General features: G+C 41.3%; 1 protein-coding gene across 1 annotated transcript in view; it reads left to right on the plus strand.

Moving 5' to 3' along the window:
• Window positions 1-22,071, plus strand: part of LRRK1 (leucine rich repeat kinase 1) — a 131,162-nt gene that overhangs the window by 28,095 nt on the left and 80,996 nt on the right. Inside the window, exons 2-5 of the mRNA XM_002922676.4 lie at window positions 6,995-7,158; window positions 15,102-15,273; window positions 18,957-19,136; window positions 19,553-19,701. Of these exons, the coding sequence (XP_002922722.1) occupies window positions 6,995-7,158; window positions 15,102-15,273; window positions 18,957-19,136; window positions 19,553-19,701 (665 nt within the window). The remainder of the gene's footprint in view (window positions 1-6,994; window positions 7,159-15,101; window positions 15,274-18,956; window positions 19,137-19,552; window positions 19,702-22,071) is intronic.

The following is a 22,071-nucleotide window of genomic DNA, read 5'->3' on the forward strand; positions in this document are numbered from 1 at the left end:
GTGTGAGCTGTTTGTGTATATAACTGCACATCCTCCTTCTATTAACAAAAATCCATTTGGCAAGAAGATGCACAGAGAAGTTGTGCATCTGTGCTGCGAGGCTCTGAGGTCTGGGAAGCACTCAGCCTCCATTGCGGAGCCGAGCGCTGTTGTCCGTGAGCCATGAGCCAGGATGCCATCGCTCCCTGCACTTGCTTGGCTGATGCTGGTCGATCCAAATGGCCCAGCATGATGGGGCTGAGCCCCCGCCATCTGGAGCTGGTGAGGAATTACCACCGGGGGTCACCCTGGGGGTCATGTCGCCCTCCACACCCCCCAGCCTCTGCCTCTTCCCCAAATAAATAAAGGGTTGGATTTCACCGTAATTCGACCCAGAGATGAAAACTGCTTACTGAGGCTAAAATCCTAGAGTGATAGCTGCAAAGAAAGAAGCATCCTTCCAGCGGGAGGCTGGTGAAGCGGGGGACTACAGCAGGTGAGCCCCTGCAGGACCGGGAGGGTACCCCACCGAGGAGGGACCACCCCTGCCCCCGTGCTCTGGCCACACAGGGACTCCATGGACGATGGCACGGCAAGGTCCTTAAGCAATTATGACCAGGTCAGTAGCATCCTAAAGTTTACTTTTGTTTGCTTGGTTGTGAACTGGGGGTTGGTAGATATGTTTTTACTTTTTGCAACTCTATTGATAGAGATGAACATAATAAAAAAAAATTCGTGGATGTGCAAGTAAAATGTCAGTGTCTTTTCTAGGATATACAGAGAATGCAACAGATTTTGAATTGACAGCATATTCTTTCCATCATACGTGTTTTCTTTGGTGGGGAAGAGAGAATTAAATATAATACATATTATATAGGTCTATAATATATATGATTATATATATGATTATGATTATATAGTATTAATAATTATATGATTATATATAATCACATGATTATATATGTATAAGAGTCCATATATATATATATATATAGCCAAAATTTAGAACTTACAGAATTAAAGTCACTCTCATATTACTTCTCCATTGTCCTAGATTTGTAGGAAAAAAAACAGTAGAGAGAGAATTTTATTCTGATTTTTGGGTCGGGAGGGATGATTTACCAAATACTCTTCTAGAAGAAAAGATAAGACTCTCCTTAGGATATAAGGACAGAAAAACAATAACAAGAAGGATGTAAGAACAGAACAGACTCCAAACCGACAAACAATGGAGGACATTCTTTAAGGGGGGAGGTCCATAAGGAACTGTTCATGTAAGGAATATGGCTTTTACAGTGGACATCACTATAATATCACGAAATTCTATTTTACCATTTCCCAAAATAAGAGAATAATTTCCATTAGTTTTCCTGTTGCCAAAATACTCTGTATTTCTAAAACCTGAATTACAGAAATGATATTTAGATACTGAGTCTTTGGCAACCAAAACCATTTCTCCTCGAAATGGCCAAATGTGGAGTGCATACAGTGTTACTGAAAAGTATTTCTTTATAAATAGAATATTAATTTGAAAATGATTATAAATAATGTTCTCTTTGCACAGGCTTTTAAATATTGTTTTAACCCATTCTTCACGTAATGAACTTTAATTAGTGTCCATGTCCAGCATGTTTAAATACCAGACTATGTAGATATTGACCTTTGTCACCAGCCACAAATATGTTGTCCACTTATCCCCTCACAGCTTACTGTAGGTGTTCCTTGTCTTCTTAATAATTCTACATGGGCTGAGTCCATGACCTTAGCCATCCACTCTATTTGCAGTCTCCTCTCTCTGGCTCTTCTAATTAACCAACCCCTAAAAAAACAAACAAGTAACACCACCAAAAAAAAAAAAAAAAAAAAATTGTGCTCCTGCTCTTGGTTTTCCCTTCTGCTCCTTTACTTGGTAACTTACTTCATTAAACATATTAAGTTTGCATTAAAAGCAAGTGAGATGCCTATTTGTAGTGTGTGTGTCTATATACACATGTATACGGAATGTTCATTGCTGTACAAGAAAGTAATGACATTGTAATAGAAAACTAAAAAGAATTTTTTTTTTTACTTTGAAGCGGAGTCATTCCAATGTTCTACGATTGTTTTCTGGTTCTTGCTGCTTATTTGATTGCTTACTGGTTCTAGTTGCTTATTTGGTACGTTAACATTTTATTGAAATAGAGTACGTTTTGAGCGTTGATATTTTTAATATGAATTTTACAGCCGTATAAGGAAAATATTTAGAACTGTCATATTTTACTGCATACAAGAGTATAATATGGACAGTGGTTGATAAATAGGCACAAATCACTGAATAATCTCGCATAAATACATTCCCCCGCTTTAAGTTTAAATCAGAGATCACCAGCTGTCAACTACAAAACTGTAGTATTTGGGGGGAAAGTGCTATAAAAGTAAATATTTATCTCTAAGAAAAGGTGTCTGATGGTGAGGAGGAGAGGTTTCTGCTTTATACATGATGTAGTTCTATATTTTTCTATATTTTTTTTTCAATGAGAATGTGTTCTTTTATTACTTGTGTAATCTTTTTAAAGTTTAAACTAAAACAGTCATGTAATTCCATTATGCGGAACATGGAAAATAAAGAAGAAAAATCTTTTCTAATTCCATTATTAATTCCACCCCAGCCCATCCTTAATACTAACTATTAGCACTGTGGCCTTTTTTCTTTCAATGTAAATATATGTTAACCCTTCTCTTTATAATGTCAGGAAATTAAAAGAAGTTGGCAGATTGAATTAAATGTATGTGCATTAGCGGATGTTTTCCCATAACGTCCTTCCAACAATTCAATTGCACCAGAGCCCCCAGCTCTCAGCACCGCTGACGGTGGACATGCGTTACCCACACAACCAAAGAAAATCAGATTCAAAACTGAAAACACCGCAATATTAAAAAATTATATAAATAGAATCGAGCAGAGTCTTGGTTCTGATTACATCATTTACTGCACATATGCTGCGTTATTTAAAAGTCAAGTTAAAGTAAAATCATCCCTTGTAATTTTTTTTAAAGATTTTATTTATTTATTTGACAGAGAGAGCACAAGTAGGCAGAGCGGCAGGCAGAGTGAGACAGAGAAGCAGGCTCCCCACTGAGCAGGGAGCCCTACAAGGGGCTGGATCCCAGGACCCCCGGGATCATGACCTAAGCTGAAGAAGGCAGATGCTTAACTGACTGAGCCACCCAGGTGCCCTGCCCTTTTAATTTGACATGCACCCTAATCCCTAGGTCCTGCCTTCTCAGTGTCGCTTAAGTGGGACTGAAGGTGAACTGTTTTTATTTACGTCCCTATGGTAAACATAAGAGGTCACTTCATACTTTCTCGTACACACACACACACTCACACACACATGCACGCTTGTATTTTACAGAGATAAGGGAAATATTTGTTTAATTTTGAAAGATGAGTGATGACATAATTAAGTGCCCCTTCTGATGGATGCCGCTGCTGTTGATTCTGCCTGCTTCTTGCAACCTGCCAATGCCTTGCTGCTTCCAGCCAGCTTTCCAATGTCCCAGGGCCTCTGATGGTAAATAATTAATGGAACTGTTAGCGAGTGATGGGGAGTGAAGCTGTCTTACTCAGAACTGCAACCACTTACATACTAAGCCGTTTTCTGATTCCTCTTTGCAAAAACATACAGCCAAAAAAACCCAGTAATCTCCACTCAGATGCAGCAATTTTACATTGGTGTTTCGTGACTGATGCAGTTTGTGTGTGATGCTTTCTGGACTTACATGGATTTTCAGAATGGTTGCCTTTGAAATAGAGAAAGTCATGGCTTAGAATGAGCTGTAAGGACCCTGAACAGTTTCAAGGGCCTTTACCGTAAGCAGATTGTCTTTGCCTTTCTACAGAGCAGGATTTTTCTGCCCTGATGGTGGAGCTCATTCAGGATGCCATATGGTGGGCCCTGCATTTAGGGTATGATATTTTGAATCACTTCTCTCTACATTTTCTTACGAAAAATTTTAAACATAAAGCTGAAGAATCGAGCCATGTACATCCATTACCCACCACCTAAAGTCTACCATTAACATTAACATTTTCTAAAATTGCTCTCTCATAGTCTCTCCATCTGTCCATCCCTCTATTCATCCATCAATCCAATATTTTCAGTGCATGTCAAAGAAAGTTGCGAGCATCTGTATACTTCACCCTCAGAGTCTTCGGCATTCATGTTATTGACTACAGTTCAATATTGTTTATAGCATTTGGGGATAAAATCCATATAGAGCAAAATGCACAACTCTTCATTAGACCATTTGATAAGCTTTGAAATAGAATACCAATGTTATGTAAAAAATAACACCAGTGTAATGTAAAAAATATCAGTTTCCTCCTGCCCCTTAACCTGGTAAATTTCATGCCTGTCCCTGCCTCCAGGAAGCACTATACTGATTTTTTTTTCCCACCCATTGATTAGAACAGCATATAAATGGAATCATCTTGCACGATCATTCTTTCACTCAGCATAATCTTTTGAGATTTCCTGTCTCTCATTTCATGGATCATTAGTTCATTCCTTTTTATTGCTGAGTGGTTACCAAACCATAGTAGTTGTTAATCTGTTCTGTTGATGGACACTTGTGCTATTCACAGTTTGGAAATACTGTGACTGAAACTGCTATGAACATTCTTGGATAAGTTTTTCAGACCTATTTCTCTTGGGTAAATATCTGAGAATAGACTTTCTGGATCATAGGGTAGCTGTATGTTTAGTTTTATAAGAAATCGCCAGACTTATTTCCAAGTGGTTATACCATTTTACACTCCAGCCAATAAGACATGAGTATTCTGCTTGCTTCATATCCTCACCAAGGACTGTAAGTCTTTTTAAATTTTAGTAATTTTGCTGGGAGTAGACTGGTGTCTCCTTCTGGTTTTAATTTGCATCTCTCTGATGACTAATGATATTGAGCATTTTTAATATCTTCTGCTGTTCCAGTCTTTGCCCATTTTTAATTAGGCTGTCCTTTATTATTGAGTTATAGGAGTCCTTTGTGCATTTTGGATACCATTCTCTCTTTTTTGGGGTAGGGGGGTTTAGGTTTTGTAAATATTTTCTTCCGGTATATAACTTGCTTATATTTTTTTTTATGGTAGATCAATCTTTTGATGAGCAGAAATTTTAAATTTTGTTGAAGTCTAATTTAGCAGTTTTTCTGTTCACAGTTATTGTTTTCGTGTCCGATCAAAGAAACTTTTGCTTACTCTCAAGGCATAAAGATACTCATTTTTTCTCTAAAAGTTCCCTAATTTTAAACTTTATGTTAGGTCCATGATCCATTTCAGGTTAATGTTTGTGTGTGGTAAGAAGTGGGAGCCTGGGTTTCTTTTTATTCATTGTAGATGTCCAGATGTTTCAAAGCCGTTTGTTGAAAAGACTGCTTTTCTCATTATATTGCTTTGGCACTCTTGTCAAAAACCAACTGGGTGTACAAGTATTACAAGTATGGGTGTATTTCTCAACTCTCTATGCTGTTCCATGGATTTATCTGTTTATACTAGTACCACAATGTCTTGACTACTGCAGCTTTTTTTATTATTTTTAATTTTTTTTAAAGAAAGAGAGCAGGAGTTGGGGAGAGGGAGAGAAAGAATCCCAGTCAGGCTCCACACCCAGTGCAGAGCCTGACGTGGGGCTCGATCCCACAACTCTGAGATCATGACCTAAGCTGAAATCAAGAGTTGGACACTTAACCAACTGAGTCACCCAGGTGCCCCCTGATTACAGTAACTTTATAGTAAGTCTTGAAATCAGGTGGTGTACATCTTCCAGTTGTCTTCTTTTTCAAGATTATTTGGGATATTTAAAATCCTTTGAATTTCCATATAGACTTGAAGATCAGATTGTTAATTTCTATCCCCCAAAGCCCATGAGAACATAACTCCTCATTCTTTGCAGTCTTTTAAGTCGTATTTATAGAGGTAAAACTTTTAACTCTGGTTCACTTACGCATTTGGAAATCTGGTAAAAGCCTTGAATTTTCTCCTCATGCCTGCGCACATGCTCACACAGCTTTGTGTCCGATTTAGGTGTTCAGGAAACCTCTGAAGCCTGTTCATCAGCCGTTGGGGTCCACAAAACCCCTGTTCTAATGAGGGTAGGAGCTGACTTCCTTGCCTTGTGCATCTTCGGCCCCCAGTGCAGTGCTGGGCTCATCACAACTGCCCCATGGACGCCCCAGCATTGCCGCAGCGGCCTCCTGCCACGCTGACCACTCTCCTGAGTAGCACCAGGTGCTCAGCTGTTCTGGAGCAGCCTGGACCATCTTCCACCCAAAACAGCCAGTGTCTACTCCTGGAGAACAGCAAGATACCAACTGACGGCTGAGCCACACTTCAGATAACCAGGATGGCAGCGTCAGGCAATATCCTAGGGACACCCTAGGCCAGTCACACCAGTTGCTCCAAGGGCTTCCCAAGGCCCAGAGTTTCAGGGATTGCCAAGATCATAATGTGGCATATTTGTGCGAGGGCAGGTGTGGATGAGGGCTGCTGATTCTAAACCCCATGCCCTTTGTGGGGTTTTCTAGGCAGAGAGGGGATAGATTTCCAAATCCCTAGTATTAGGCCTTTCTTTCTTCCCCCACTAGATACTATATCCCCACAAGGGAAACAGCAGGGAGACACTTTGGCTGGACCACCAGCTCTCCCACCAAAGCCCCTGCTTTTCTGTTGCTGTCAGTAAGATCAGCCTGGGTGTTTCCAGCCAGACAGCAGCCCTCGGTGTTCTGGACCCCCTCCACAACAGCACAGACAGCCTGGCTCAGCACCAGCCCCACTCGGAAGTCCCTCCCCCAGGGCTGCAGGTCCCGGGGGTCTGCTGTCATTGGTGACACTGGCATTATTTCAGACTACTCCTTTCTCTTCCTCAGGCCTCAGATTTGTGTCATAGGGAGCACATCTTGCTCTCCTCTCCAGTGATTCTCATGAGCGGCACTGGCAAGCGATGGTGACATTGTGTGTGTGCCTCTGTCTACCCAGGTGCTGAGGACATGGGCAGCAAACCCTCCACACCAAGCGGTGACCCCACAGCACAGTGCCCTGGGACAGAAGGCATTCATGCTGCATACAAGCAAGGAAACCCCAGCAGGGCCCAGCACCTGCTCAAAGAGGCTTGTGACGAGAGCACGTCCCAGCTGGAGAAGGTAGGGTCAATGCTGGCTCCTCCAGCCAGACTGGGGACCTGGCTTGGATGAAGGTTATCACTCAGATTATTTCCTTGTTATCATCATAATCATAATGGGGATTTTTTTTTTTTACCTCCTTTCACATATAGTGGGTGCCGGTCCTTTCAAGCCAACTTCTCAACCTGCCACCATCTATGCAAACCCTTTCACCTTCCCAGGGGACAGGGGAGGATAAACTGAAATGTGAACAACAAAGGCCAATCTGAAGGTTCAACTGACTGTATTCTTTGACATTTCTCTTCCATTATAAAAATAGCACATGCTCAAAAAAAGAAAATTTAGGAATATGTAAAAGTAGAGAGGAAAAGAACAAGAAAGTAACCATATTCCTAATGCATCCAAACAGTCCCACTTAACAATTTTGGTATATTTTCTCTCCATCTGCTGATCCGTGCATATGTTGTTGTTTCTAATATAGATACATCCACATTGTATATATAGTTTTGCATACTGCTTTTTCTTACATAATACCATATCAAGCATTTTCCATCTGATTATAAATTCTGGATGTGCTGTAAAGGAAGAAAGGCTTTTACACTTCACTTTAATTGATAAAATGTTGAAACCAGTAGACTTTGTTAAGCTATGTATGTAATACCTAGAGCAAACACTTTAAAAACAAGACAAAGAAATGCACTCAAAAACACAATTGACCTTGGGGCGCCTGGGTGGCGCAGTCCTTAAGCATCTGCCTTCAGCTCAGGGCGTGATCCTAGCGTTCTGGGATTGAGCCCCACATCAGGCTTCTCCACTGGGAGCCTGCTTCTTCCTCTCCCACTCCCCCTGCTTGTGTTCCCTCTCTCTCTGGCTGTCTCTCTCTGTCAAATAAATAAGTAAAATCTTTAAAAAAACAAAAAACACTATTGACCAATGAAAATGAAATTTTAAAAATGTCTCAGAAACCACAGGAAGGCAGGGGGATAAATGAGAAAAATGAAAGAGCAAAGAGAAAACAAAACAAAAAGTTTCATGACAGATTTTGATTTAACATACAAATTACTATATTAACATAAATAGTCCAAATACGTAAACTTAAAAGAGATTCCAGATTTAGAAAACATGAGAAACTCGCTTCAAATAGGTTATATGTAGGTTTAAAGAAAATGGATAGAAAAAGATAGACCGTGCAAATATTAATCAAAAGAAAGAAGGAGTGGCTCAATATCAGATGAAGTAGACTTCAGAGTAAAGGAAATTATCATGGACCGGGAGACTATTTCATAATGATGAAGGAGCCAGTCCACCAAAAAGACATAGCAATCCTAAATGTGCATGCACCAAACAACAGAGCTGCAAAATGTGACACAAAAACTGATCTAACGGAAAGGAGAACTAGACAAATCCACAATAATAGTTGGAGAGTTTGACACCCTTTCTCAACAAGGGGTAGACCAACCAGGCAGAAAATCAGCCAGGATACAGAACTTAACAACACCATCAGCCAACAGAATTGAACTGACAGTTATAACACATTGCACACAGCAACAGCAGAATGCACATTCTTTTCAAGTGTCCACAAAACAGAGCTCAAGATAGACCACATATCCTAGGCCATAAGATAAACCTTAGCACATTTAAAAGAATTGAAATCAGACAGAATATGTTCTCTAACTTCAGGGGAATCAGATTGGAAATTTATAACAAAAAGACAGTAGGAACATCTCCAAGCACCTGGAAACTAACCAGAAACTTTTAAATAATCCATGGGTCAAAGAGAAAGTCTCAAGGGAATTTTAAAAAAATATATTGAGCTAAATGAAAATGAAAATACAACCTGTCAAAATTTGTGGAATGCAGTTAAACCAGTGCTGTGAGGGAAATTTATAGCACTAAATACTTACATTAAGAAAGAAGAGAAGTCTCAAAATAATAATCCTGACTTCCACCTAAAGGAATTACAAGAAGTGCAAAATAAATCCAAAGCAAGTGGGAGAAAAGAAATGCTAAAAGTAAGAGTAGAAAATTAATGAAATTTAAACAGAAAAACAATAGAGAAAATCAATGAAATAAAAGATATTTTTTGAAAAGATTAACAAAATTGACAAATGTCTAGCAAAACTAACAAAAAGAAGAGAGAAAAATTATTAATATCAGGAAGGAAACAGGAAGTATCTGTACGTACCCTGCAAATATTAAAAGGATTCTAGGGGAACAATATGAACAACTTTACACACATAAATTTGACCACTTAGATGAAATGGACCAATCCTGGAAAAATAGAAAGTATGACTTATCCAATATAAAATACATAATTTTAATAAACTTTTAACTATTAAGGAAATTCAATTTATAATTTTAAACCTCCTAAAAAATCTCCAAACCCAGATGGTTTCATCGGAGAATTCTACCGAATGTTTAAAGAAGAATTAATACCAACTCTACAGACACTTTCTAACACTTCTGTGAGTCCAGTACACCTGATACCCAAACCAGACAAAGACAGTACAAAAAAGAAAAGTACAGACCAATGTCCATCATGAATATAGATGCAAAGAAATCTTAACATATTACAAATGATTTCAGCAATATATAAAAAGAGTTATACACCATGAGCAAGCATGATTTAGAGTTATACACCATGAGCAAGCATGATTTATTCCAGAAATACAAGACTGGTTCAGTAACTCAATAATCAATCAGTATAATCCTCCATATTTAATAGACTGCTATGACTGAATGCTAGTGTCCCCCCAAAACGTGTATGTTGAATAATGTGATGGTGTTTGGAGCTGGGGCCTTCGGAAGGTGATTGGGTCATAAGGCTGGAGCTCTCATGAAAGGGGTTAGTGCTCTTATAAAAGATCCCATAAAGCTTCCTAGCCTTACTCTGCCACATGAGGATACAAGAGATCGTCCATCAAGAGGAAGGTCCTCCCCTAACCAAGCCAGCACCCTAAATCTCAGACTTCTGGCCTCCAAACTGTAAGAAATAAATTTTTGTTGTTTTTATGCCACTTAGTCTATGGTATTTTGTTATAGCAGTTTGAATGGATTAAGCCATAAACTGAAGAAGAAAAATCATATTATCATATCACTTGATGCAGAAAAAGCATTTGACTAAATTTAATACTGTCATGATAGAAACTCTTAGAAAATTAAGAATAGAGGGGAAATTCCTCAACCTGCTGAGTAGCTACAGAAACCAACAACTAACTTCATACTTGATGGTGAAATACCACTTTACTCCTAAGATCAGGAATAAGGCAAGTGTATCTACTCTCAATATAATATTAGCAGTTTTATTTGAGAATAATTATACATAATTATATTCAGTATATTACTGGAAGTTCTGGCCAGTGCAGCAAGAAAAGGAAATAAAAGACATACACATCTGAAAGGAAGAAATAAAACTATCTCTATTTGCAGATGACTGTTGAGATAGAAAATCCATAAAAGAGGGACACCTTGGTGGCTCCGTCAGTTAAGCATCCAACTCTTGGTTTCAGCTCAAGTCATGATCTCAGGGTCATGGGGTCAAGCCCCATGTCGGGCTCCATGCTCAATGCAGCCTGCTTGAGGTTCTCTCTCTCTCTCTCTCTCTCTCCCTTACCTCGCCCCCACTCTCTCTCTAAAATAAATAAATTTTAAAAATCCATAAAAGAAATTATACATAAAAGAAAAAATTGATAAATTGGACATCAAAATTAAAAACTTTTGCTTTGAGAAAGACTCTGTTAAGAGAGTGAAAAGACAAGCTACAGACTTGGAGAAGATATTTGCAAATCACCTATCTGACAAAGGGCTCATATCTAGTTCACATATAAAAATCTCCCAACACTTGACCTTAAGAAACAAACAATCCAATCAAATAATGTATGAAACAGATGAAGAGACATATTGTTGAAGAGTAAGTACAAATGGCCAAAAAGTGCATGAAAAGACTTAATGATTGTTCAACATCTTTAGCCATTAGGGAAATGCACATTAAGACCACAATGAAATATCACTGCATATCTATTAGGATGGCTAAAATTAAAAAAAAAAAATTAGTGACAACATCAAATTCTGATAGGGGTGTAGAGAAACTATCTCATACATCATGGTGAGAATATAGAATGGAACAACCATTCTGGAGAATAGTTGGGCAGTTTTTTAAAAAACAAAAATACACTTATATTTGACCCAGCATGTGCACCCCGAACATTTCGCCTAAAGAAATGAAAACTTATGTGCACACAGAACTCTGTGCATGATTGTTCTTAGTGGTTTTACTTGTAAAAGGAATTGGACACAGCATAAAACTCTTAGCAGATGAATGGTTGAACATACAATGGAATATAATATAATATAGATATAAACTATATAAAATATGTAATATGTACTATAATATAATATAAATATAATACTAAGCATTATAAAGAAACCCTTTGAGAAAGGGGAACCCTCTTACACTGCTGGTGGGAATGCAGGCTGGTGCAGCCACTCTGGAAAGGTATGGAGGTTCCTCAAAAAGTTGAAAATAGAGCTACTCTATGACCCAGCAATTACACTACTAGGTATTTACCCCAAAGAGACAAATGTAGTGATCCAAAGGGACACCTGCACCACAATGTTTATAGCAGCAATGTCCACAATAGGCAAACTATGGAAAGAGTCCAGATGTCCATCAACAGATGGATAAAGAAGATGTGGTCTACATATACAGTGGAATACTACTCAGCCATCAAAAACCCCCAAAACCTTGCCATTTGCTATGACATGGATGGAACGAGAGGGTATTATGCTAAGCCAAATAGTCAATCAGAGAAAGACAATTATCATTTGATCCTACTCATATGTGGAATTTAGTAAACAAAACAGAGGATCACAGGGGAAGGGAGGGAAAGATAAAACAAGATGAAATCAGAGAGAGAGAGACAAACCATCAGAGGCTCTTAATCACAGGAAATAAACTGAGGGTTGCTGGTGGGGGGTGGATGGGGGGACAGGGTAACTGGGGGATGGGCATTAAGGAGGGCACGTGATGTAATGAACACTGGGTGCTCTATGCAACTGACGAATAACTTAATGCTACCTCTGAAACTAATGATATACTATACGCTAATTAATTGATTTTAAATAAAGAAATAAAGAAACTCTTTGAAATATGCAACCACTCAGATGGATCTCAAGGGCATTATTGTCGAGCAGGAAATTAAAAAATCTCAAATGGTCACATTCTGTATGGTCCATTTGTAGAACGTTCTCAAGACGATGAAATTATAAAGACTGAAGAGAGATTCGTGGTTTCCGGGTTAGTGATGGTGGTGGGCCGCAGAGTGAGTGAGACTGTAAAGGGGGCTCAGTCTTGCAGTGGAGTGGTTCTGCACCTCGATCATGGTGGCGATCGCACAAGTGTATACATGCAACAAAATGGCAGAATATACCCACGCGGTACTAATGTCAAAGTACTGGTTTTGATCTTGCACTACAGTGGTATAAGCTGTCACCATTGGGGGAAACGGAGGTACAGAAACATGGGTGCCCCTTAGGACTGTCTGCTATGCATCTCTATTTCAGAGCAAAAAGGGGGAAAAAATAAAAAAATAAGCAAAATAGAATTCCACTTTAATAATATATAAAAACTGGCAAAAAGTTATCTGTGGTGTCGGAAGTCAGGATAGTGGTTATTCCAGGTAGGACAGTGACCAGAAGGGGGCAGAAAGGGGACTTCTGGGCACAGATAATCTTGCGTCCCTGGTCTGGGTGTCCATTACACGAATGTGTTCACTTTGTAACAGTTCATGAAACTGAACGCACAACGTGTGTTCTTTCCTGTAGGGTTGTTATAGGCCAATAAAAGTTGCAAGGAATGAAGTGAAAAAACCGTGTGGCTTCACATTGGATTATCCATGTGTCGATATGGATGAACACATTCTAGAAGGCTACGTAAAAGCAGTTTTCTTGCAAAGGGCATTTGGAAATAGAGGCATGGAGCGAGGCCTCCTTTTTATTTTATACTTTTCTATGCTGTTTGAATGAAGATAAATATGTGCTATTGAGCCTCTGGGCTGTCTCTAGCCAGAGTGCCAGCCTGAGCCTTCCTGCCCTCTGGTTCCTCTTGCCCTCTGGGTTGGCTCCTGTGACATCACCACTTTGTGAGGACGGGGCTTTTAAGACTCTTACCCGCTAGAGTCTAGACAGCAGTTGGTTGTGTGTGGTGAATCATTTAATCAATCTCTGTGGCTTTTCCCCCTAATGCAAGTGCTTTCCTGGAATGGCAGGCCTAGTGGGCCCCACCCTGGGAAGATTGACAGGCCAGTGGTTTTTCTTTTCTGGTCATATTGAATGCATACCTCACATGGCCAGCTCATTCACTCCACTTACACAGCCTGGGCCTCCTTCCAAGTCCCACATTTCCTGGGAAGTCCTGGACAGAATGGAGAGAACACAGGCTTTGGCTGGACAGACCCCAGTTCAAATCCTGGATAGTTCTGCAGACTGTAAACTTCCACCCTCCCATTCCTCCTCACCCACAAGATAGAAACAGTGTGAAAATAAATAAAGGAAACCTCATTTAAAATACGAGTCTGGAAGCCCTGAAGGGCAAATTCTCGTGAATTACCACTCGCCTTAAGAAGTAAACCTTGCATTCCCCGCGGAGAAAAAGCTTACTTTCCATACTCCAGCGGGAGGAAGGAAGAATTTCTCCTTGCCCAGCAACAGCCCAGCCAATGGGAACTCAGTAAAACACCATCCCAGCTTCCTCCTTTCCCTTATAAAAGCAAGCCCTCCATTCTGTTCTCCAGACTTGCCTATAGTTCACCATAGTTTCCTTGTCCTCCATTGCAATTCCTCTGCTATTCCCAAATCAGCTCACTTTGCAGGTAAAATAACTGGCTCTTTTCTTTTTTTTTAATCAACAACAGATACAGTCCTCTTAAGACTGTTATCAGAATTAAGTGTGACCACGTAAGTAAAATGTTCCATGAAGCATCTGGCACGTGATAAGAGCTTAATATATCAGTTCTCGTCCCTGGGCTTCTGTTGCCTGTCCCTGCCTGTCTCACCCTAAAGTGACTCCTAATGCACTTATATCAGGAGTAAAATATGTGTGCTCGTGGCTGTTTTGGCAGATTCCAGACTCAAACTTAACTGTAAACTCAGGAAGGTCACAGATTGCCCCTGGCATCCTCACACACAGCAGGTCCTCAGCAAATGCCAGTGCTGGCACCGGCCACCTCGTTCCAACGTGGAATGATTCTGCATCCACCCCCTTAAACACTGTGGATGCCCAAGTCCATCAGAAATGGCCAAGTTTCAGGAGGACTTGAAGTTTTAGTAATGCAGTCAAACTGTGTACGTGCCAATCGGGCATTCTTTTTGCAGACCTTGGGAGCCCATGAAAAGTCAGAGCCATTTGTACAGTCCTCAAGAGCCATTTTCTAGCTGTGTGATCTTGGGCAAGTCACAACACCTCTCTGAACCTCCATGTTCCTTGTCCACGTACTAATATGCTGCTTCAGATGAGAATACTCACAAGATCCCATCCTCATGAAGCTTGGGGCGAAGAGCAGTGCTGTCCCAGGGAAATAGAAGGGGGGCCGCATTTACATCAAATGGTCTAGCAGTCACATTCAGAAAATAAACAGAAACAGATGAAGTATTAGTATATTTTATTTGATCTGGATATATTAAAGATCATTTCAACATGTCATCCATATAAAAATGATTGACAAGATAGTTGACATTTTTGCGCTGTCTTTGATGTTGCGTGTGATTTGACACTTCCAGCCCCTGTCACTTTGCATGGGGCTCATTTCAAGTCCTCCACAGCCGCACATGACCCCGTAGGGGCCGTCCCAGAGAGCCCAGCTCCAGGCTCGCCCGGGGACTTGGTGAAGCACGTAGAGTTGATTCTCCCGGCCGTTCCTAACAGCAGCCATCTCACCGAAGTCCTGTCCCTGCTCTGTGTTGACCAGGGCCGGCTTCTGAGCATCTCGGCGGCCTATGGCGATCTGGAGACCGTCCGGTACCTTCTCACCGAGAGACGGGTGGAGCTGCCCACCGAGCCCACGGACGACAATCCGGCTGTGGTGGCAGCGCATTTTGGGCACACTGACGTGGTACAGGAATTGCTCGAATCTTTGCCAGGTAAATCCCAGGGCCTGAGCTCCTTGCCCACCTCTCAGGAATCACCTCTTCTTAGGAATCAGACAGGCTTTGTGGGGAGGCAGGGGGAGGTTCCCCTGAAAACGCGTGTTTCTTCATGCTTTGACCAAGCAGGAGAACCAGAAATCTGGGCCATCAAACTGACAATCCAGAGTAAAAACCGCCACATTGCACGTCTCATTCCCTTGAGCTCAGGAGGTAAATTCTCTCCTGCCGCGTTTGATAAAGAATATGGAACCATGTCCCTTTTCCAAAAAAAAATTTAATAGATTTTATCCTTAGAGTGGTTTTAGATTTTCAGAAATGTTGATGTGGAAGTAGAGAGAATCCCCATATACCTCCCCCCCAAAGCTCCCCCATTATATACATTCTGAATCAATACCATAGAGTTGTCACAATTGAGGGACCAATACCAATACATCCTTACTAACCAAAGCCTGAGATTCCATTAGGGGTCCCTCTTTGTGTTTGTCTTTTCTATGGCTTTTGACAAATGTATGGTATGTATCCACCCTTAGTGTATGATACCGAACAGTTTCACTGCCCTCAAAGTCCTCTGGGCTCCGCCGAGTCATCTCTCCCTTCCCCCAGCCCCCCCAGCAACCACGGATCTTTTCATTGTCTCTGTAGTTTTGACTTTTTCAAATTGTCATACAGTTGAGCTCATAGTTTTGTAGTCTTTTTAGATTAACTTCCTTCACCTGACAATGTGCATTTAAAGTTCCTGCATGCCTTTTCATGGCTTGGTAGCTCATTTCTTCACATCACTGAATAATATCCCATTGTCTGGAGGGCCCATGCCACGTGGTGTTTTTAGCAACTTGTAATTTTTTTTCTCTGATAGCCTCAAGGTGTCCTGGTGCCTTTTAATTTCCTGTGGTGGCCTTGGACGTCCAGGCACACGTGATGACAGCGACAGGTCGAGGCATTACCTTGGCGGTGGTCTTTGGGAGTGAGGGTTTTGTTTGGGAGCAAGACCAGCTTCATGCGTGCACAACAGCACGGGCCCTGCACTCAGAAGGCCCATGCTTGCCTCAACACTCCACGGTCGCCATCTTGAAATTGTTGATATGTTTTTAAACAAGGGGCTCACCTCTGTATTTTGCACTGGGCCCCACAGATTATGTAGCCGTCCTGTCGGGGGGTTGTCCAACAGTGTGCTCTGAGTATCTTTGTGCTCAGACTTGCTTCTAAGCCAGTGCCCCCTTCATGTGTCTGGAGGGAGAATGAGGTTAAGGGTAGAAATCAGGACTGTGTTATGGTCCACAGGTGTACGTTGGGTCCAGTGAGACATAGGAGGGCAAGGAGGAGCCTAGGTACCCCCAACTGCAGACTCTCTCTCTTCAGGGATCCCCAAGATTAGCTCTGTTCTAGCCCCAAACCTCTACGCCAACTGGCTCACGACCTAATTGTGCCGTATACTTCATTGAGCATTGCCTTGCCAGGCATTCTGCAGAACTTGAGAGACATGCAGACTTTTTAAAACGGTGATCCCAGATCTTGCAGAGCTCCTGGTTAAGCAGGGAAATCAAAGCAGTAATTCCGTGCAGTGTAACCATGCTGAGGTTGAAGTGTTTACACAGTGATCTGGGAGCACCCAGAGAGAATGGTCTGATAAGGAGCTGATATTTGAGCTAGGTTTTGCAGGCTGGGTAGGAGTTTACTTGGCAGACAAGAGAGGAAAGGGCTTAAGTTGCCCACTTTTGCAGAGCAGCAAGCTTGGCTGGACCTGAGCATGGCTTTCAGCTACTCTTGGGGCATCCTATCTTCAATGCAACTAGGGACAGAGTTGCTGAGGACTGAAGAGTCTAGAGCATTGCTCTGGACCCTGCAGGAAATGCAGAGATGGGCAAAACGGTGTGTGTCCCTGTGGATTCCCAAACTGGAGGGGAACACAGCCACTGTCGGGAGTCTGTCTGTAAGACCAGAAGACACACAAGACACAACTAGAGAACACAGGAGGGTTTGAGAAGAGGAGCAATGAAAAGCTCACAGGGGGTAGACCCATCATTGTGTAGCTGTGGACATCATTTAAAGTACGTCATTATGTAACGTCTGGTCTCTGTAGCTGAGCAGTGAGGGAGCAAAGGAGGAAGAGGAGGGATGGAGACCCTAATGGGGCTCTCTTGGGGAGTATCACTGGATTTGGGCCTCAGAAAATTCATGTAGCCGTTTCCTGTGGTTAAGAGAACACCCTTTGGTTTCGAGTGTTTAAATCCTTTAGCTTTGCTGGGTTTAAGTCTTGACTTCACCATTTACCAACTGTGGGACCTTTGGCAAGTTCCCAAACCTCTCTGAGCTCTGATTTCCTCCTAGTAAAATCATGGCTATGAAATATAGCCTAATACAGCCTTCTCAGATGGGTGTACATCCACCCTCAACAGAAGTTAGCAGCGTGATGACTGCATTTCTCTTCTCTAGATACTGTTGCAGTAAGCGAGTTGTGGATCACTTGTTAATATCCGCGTACCACCTCCTTTGAGTTGTTAATTCCAGTTATCAGAGAGAGAAGGGACATTTATTTAGCACCAGCTGCAGCCCAGGCTCTGGGCCAGGCGCCCTCTGTGCTGGATTTTCATTTCTCCCATCCCAACCTCGCCCCTGTTTCCTGGTCAATTTCCTACCATGGAGGGGAGGGTCCCTCTCTCCATGCCTGGGAGCACTTTGGTTCCTAAGGACTCTTCAGCCTCTAGAAATGAGACAGTGTGATGATGCAATTGGGAAGTGTCAGTGTGAAGGACGAGATCATTTTTCCATGGCCGCTACATCCAAAAGACATTGCATTACTTTGAACTTGAAGATATTGTAATACTTCAGCCCACACTGTCCCTGTTCCTTCAATGTGTTAAGTGTTATTTCCTCCTGGAATTAAGTAGGTGGCTCTTGCAGGGAGTAATTCTCAAAGTTTTAGGCTGGATAGTTAGATCTATTTCTTTCAGCAAAGCCTTTTTTCTTTCATTTTTGAAAGTAATATACATATTCACAGATTATTTAGAAATGCAGCAAAGTGCCAGTACTCTAAAAACATAATGACAAATAATACATTAGAACGTACAGAGCCGGGTACTTGAATACATTATGTCATGCAATCCTCACATGAAACTTGGGAAGATGAGTGCTATTATTCCCATTTTACCAATAGGTAAAGTGAGCCAGGGAGAAGTTAAGAAATTTGTTTAAGATTACACAGCTAAAATATTTTAACCCTAAGCTGCTTGTCTCCAAAGCCCATGTCAGGGGTGAGGTCAGGGCTGGAGATGGGGGAAGGGCTGAGGCGAATGGTCACAATCCCACTACCCAGAGATACTACTGCAACACTGGGGTAGGACCTTTTAGTCCTATTTCCACACTGGGGTAGGACCTTTTAGTCCTATTTCCACACATGCAGTTTTTTATCCAGTTACAATCGTACCATATATGCTGTTGTGAATGCTGCTTTTCCTCACTTAGCATTAAGTGATGAGCAAGTGGGTTTTTAATGACATGGGAAAATAGCATATGCAATTCAAAGGGACTATTCCAGAAAACACTACCAACTTGATAGAAGCGACTTATGGCTGGAAACGGGACAGCTCAATTTTGTCAGTGGTCCGAAGGGAGATCAGAATGGGAACAACCAAAACTCTTCCGTGGCATTTTCCCTTTGTCCTGTCATCTCCTGCCAGGTCCCCGCAGCCCCCAGCGGCTGTTGAACTGGATGCTGGCTTTGGCTTGCCAGCGAGGGCACCTGGGGTTGGTGAAGCTCCTCGTCCTGACACACGGCGCCGACCCGGAAAGCTACGCCGTCAGGAAGAACGAGTTTCCTGTCATCGTGCGCTTACCCCTCTATGCAGCCATCAAGTCAGGTGGGTCCCCCTGTCAATCCCGCCCATGGGAACCCTCGAAGGTTGGAGATGTGGGACCTTGTCTTCGCCCTCACCTCTGGCTCTTGAATTCAAGCACCTGTGTGGAGACGTTTGCAAATTCCATTATTTGCCTCTCTTTCAAAATGTCCGCACCTTCCGTCATTGGCCCCACTCGCACCTGCAAGGGGATTTCAGTGACAGGCACCAGCTGTGGCCAATGGGACCATAGTTCCCACTTCACAGGGCAGAGTGCTACAAAAAGTCCCCCACAAACAGGAATTTGCCACCTCAAGGGAGGTCATAGAGAAGGTCGACCAGCACAACTACCCTTTTCATTCCCATTTCACCTATTAGCATCTGCCATTTTGGACAACGGTGACACACTCTACGTCTGAATGCCGTTTTCTGTCCTTTAGGAAATGAGGACATCGCCATATTCCTGCTTCGGCACGGGGCTTTCTTCTGTTCCTACATCTTATTGGACAGTCCGGACCCCAGCAAACATCTCCTCAGGAAGTATTTCATCGAAGCTAGTGCCTTGCCCAGCAGTTGTCCAGGAAAAATGGTGAGTAGTCAGTCACTGCCTGTGGGTGAATGGATAAAGGGCAGGTGGTACATATATACGATGCAATATTTTTCAGTCACAAGAAAGAAAGACGTCTTGCCATTTTCAACAACACGTATAGACTTTGAGGGCATTGTGCTAACGAAGTAAGTCAGACACGGAAAGACAAATGCCCTATGATGTCACTTCTGTGTGGCATCAGACAAAACCAAACTTTCAAGCAAACTTGAAAGTTGCTAAAAGAGTAATTCTTAAGTGTTCTCACCACAGAAAAGACATGGTAATTAGATGACATTATACAGGTGTTAGCTAACAGTATGGCGGTAACCATTTTTGCAATATGTAAGTGTATCGAATCAACAAATTGTACACCTTCAACTTACCCAGTATTTTTTTTTTAAGATTTTTTTCTTTTTTATTTGAGAGAGAGAGAACACAAGCAGGGAAGAGGGGCAGAGGGAGAGGGAAAAGCAGATCCTCCCCCCCACAAGCAGGGAGCCAATACTGATGGATCCCAGGATCCCAGGATTATGACCTGAGCCAAAAGCAGATGCTTAACCAACTGAGCCACCCAGGCACCCCCAATGTACCCAATATTATATGTCAGTTATATCTGAATAAAACTGGAAAAAATATGCAGGATATAGTTTTAGTTAGTTTTCCATTTTAATAGCAAAAATAGGGTTGTGTTATTTACATTGTCTTCAGCTTGGCTTTTTAAATTTAGCACTTTATCACGGGCTCCCTCTAGATCAGTCACTGTGGCTACAACTCATTCTTTAAATACATGCCTTAAATCCATAGAAGGAACGTAGCTTAGTTGTCTCTCAGTCCTTTTCTCATTGGTGGACATCTGGATTATTTCTGGGTTTTGCCCCGTGTTATACAGTCTTGTTTTCTAGGGTAGTGGCTTCTGTAGATCAAAGTCCCCAAAGTGGATTGTTTGGGAATTACTTCCCCAAAAAGCTATGGTGATTCACACTTCCACCAACATTACGTGGGAATCTCTGTTCCCACACCTTGGCCAACATTAGATATCCAGGAGCCTTTTACTTTTCATCAGTCTGTTGGATGAAAATGAGATCTCCTTGTTTTGATGTTCACACTATTATTATTAACATTATCGAGTATCTTGTCGTATCTTCACGAACTATCTGCCTTTCCCCTCATGTGATTTGCCTGTTACTGTTTGTTGATTATTTTCCTGAAGGGAAATAATCCTCCTCATTTTGGAGGGTCTTTGTATGTCAGATTTTAAACCTTTCTTTAAATCAAACATGTTGCCAATATTTTCCCCAATCCCTTCTTTTTCTTTTGTCTTGTTATCTTTTGTGATAACAAAGATACAAGAATATGTAATCAAATATGGTTTTTGTTATGGCATCTGGGTTATATAAGAAGGTTATTTCCCCCTCAGTTTTATATGAATATTCTCCTCCTGGGGTATCTCATGATATTTTTATTCTTTTAGCGTTTACATTTTAAGCTTTATTTTTTCTGATATTTATTTGTATGTGAGGTATGAGGGAGAGAATCTAGCTTTCATCTTTTCTAGATGGGTAATCAGTTACTCTAGCACGGTTTTTTAAATAGAGCTTCCTTCCCTTCTGAATTGAAAGGTCATTGATAGTATTTTCCCTAGTATCTATCTGTGTGCATTTTGGGATTCTCTGTACTGGTCCACTGGCCTATTAATCTGTTTCTAGGTAAATGCCATACTGTTTTGAGAACGGACATTTCATTTAAGTCTTACAGCCTATTATTGCATGCTTTCTACTTGTTTGGTTTTTTTCTTTGAAAATATCTTGACTGTTACTAGACATTTGTTCTTACTTTTGTGCATTTCCCATGATGACTCTATTTGTGCAGCTTTCATGTTCTTTAATGAGATTTTGTATTTTATTTATCTTATGTAGTTTTTCATATTTTTAATGAGATTTTGTCATTTTCTTCATAAAGAACCTGGACCTGCCGTGTTCATTTGTGTCTTCTTTCTTGTTTTTGCCACAGTATGAATGGAATATGATTCTTTTCCATTTCTATTTCCAACCTGTTAGGACTGGTGTGGAGAAAAGCTCTTGTTTGTTTATGTTTTATCCAGTCGCTTTACCAAATTCTCTTATTAATTCTAATAGTTTTTAGAGGAGTTCTTGAGACTTTTAGGTATATGATCAGGTCATCTGCAAATTCCAAACATGTTTGTCCCTCTTTTCTAATATTTATATAACTTATTTTATTTCATGTATCACTAGAAATTTCAGAAGTTGAATCATCATGAGGATAGCAGATACCTTGCTCCTGTTCCTGATTTTAAAGGTCTTGACCTCAGCAATTTATAGGCATTTGCTATAGATTTTTGGTAAATAGACT

Source organism: Ailuropoda melanoleuca, chromosome 9, assembly GCF_002007445.2.
Source record: "Ailuropoda melanoleuca isolate Jingjing chromosome 9, ASM200744v2, whole genome shotgun sequence".
Taxonomy (NCBI): domain Eukaryota; kingdom Metazoa; phylum Chordata; class Mammalia; order Carnivora; family Ursidae; genus Ailuropoda; species Ailuropoda melanoleuca.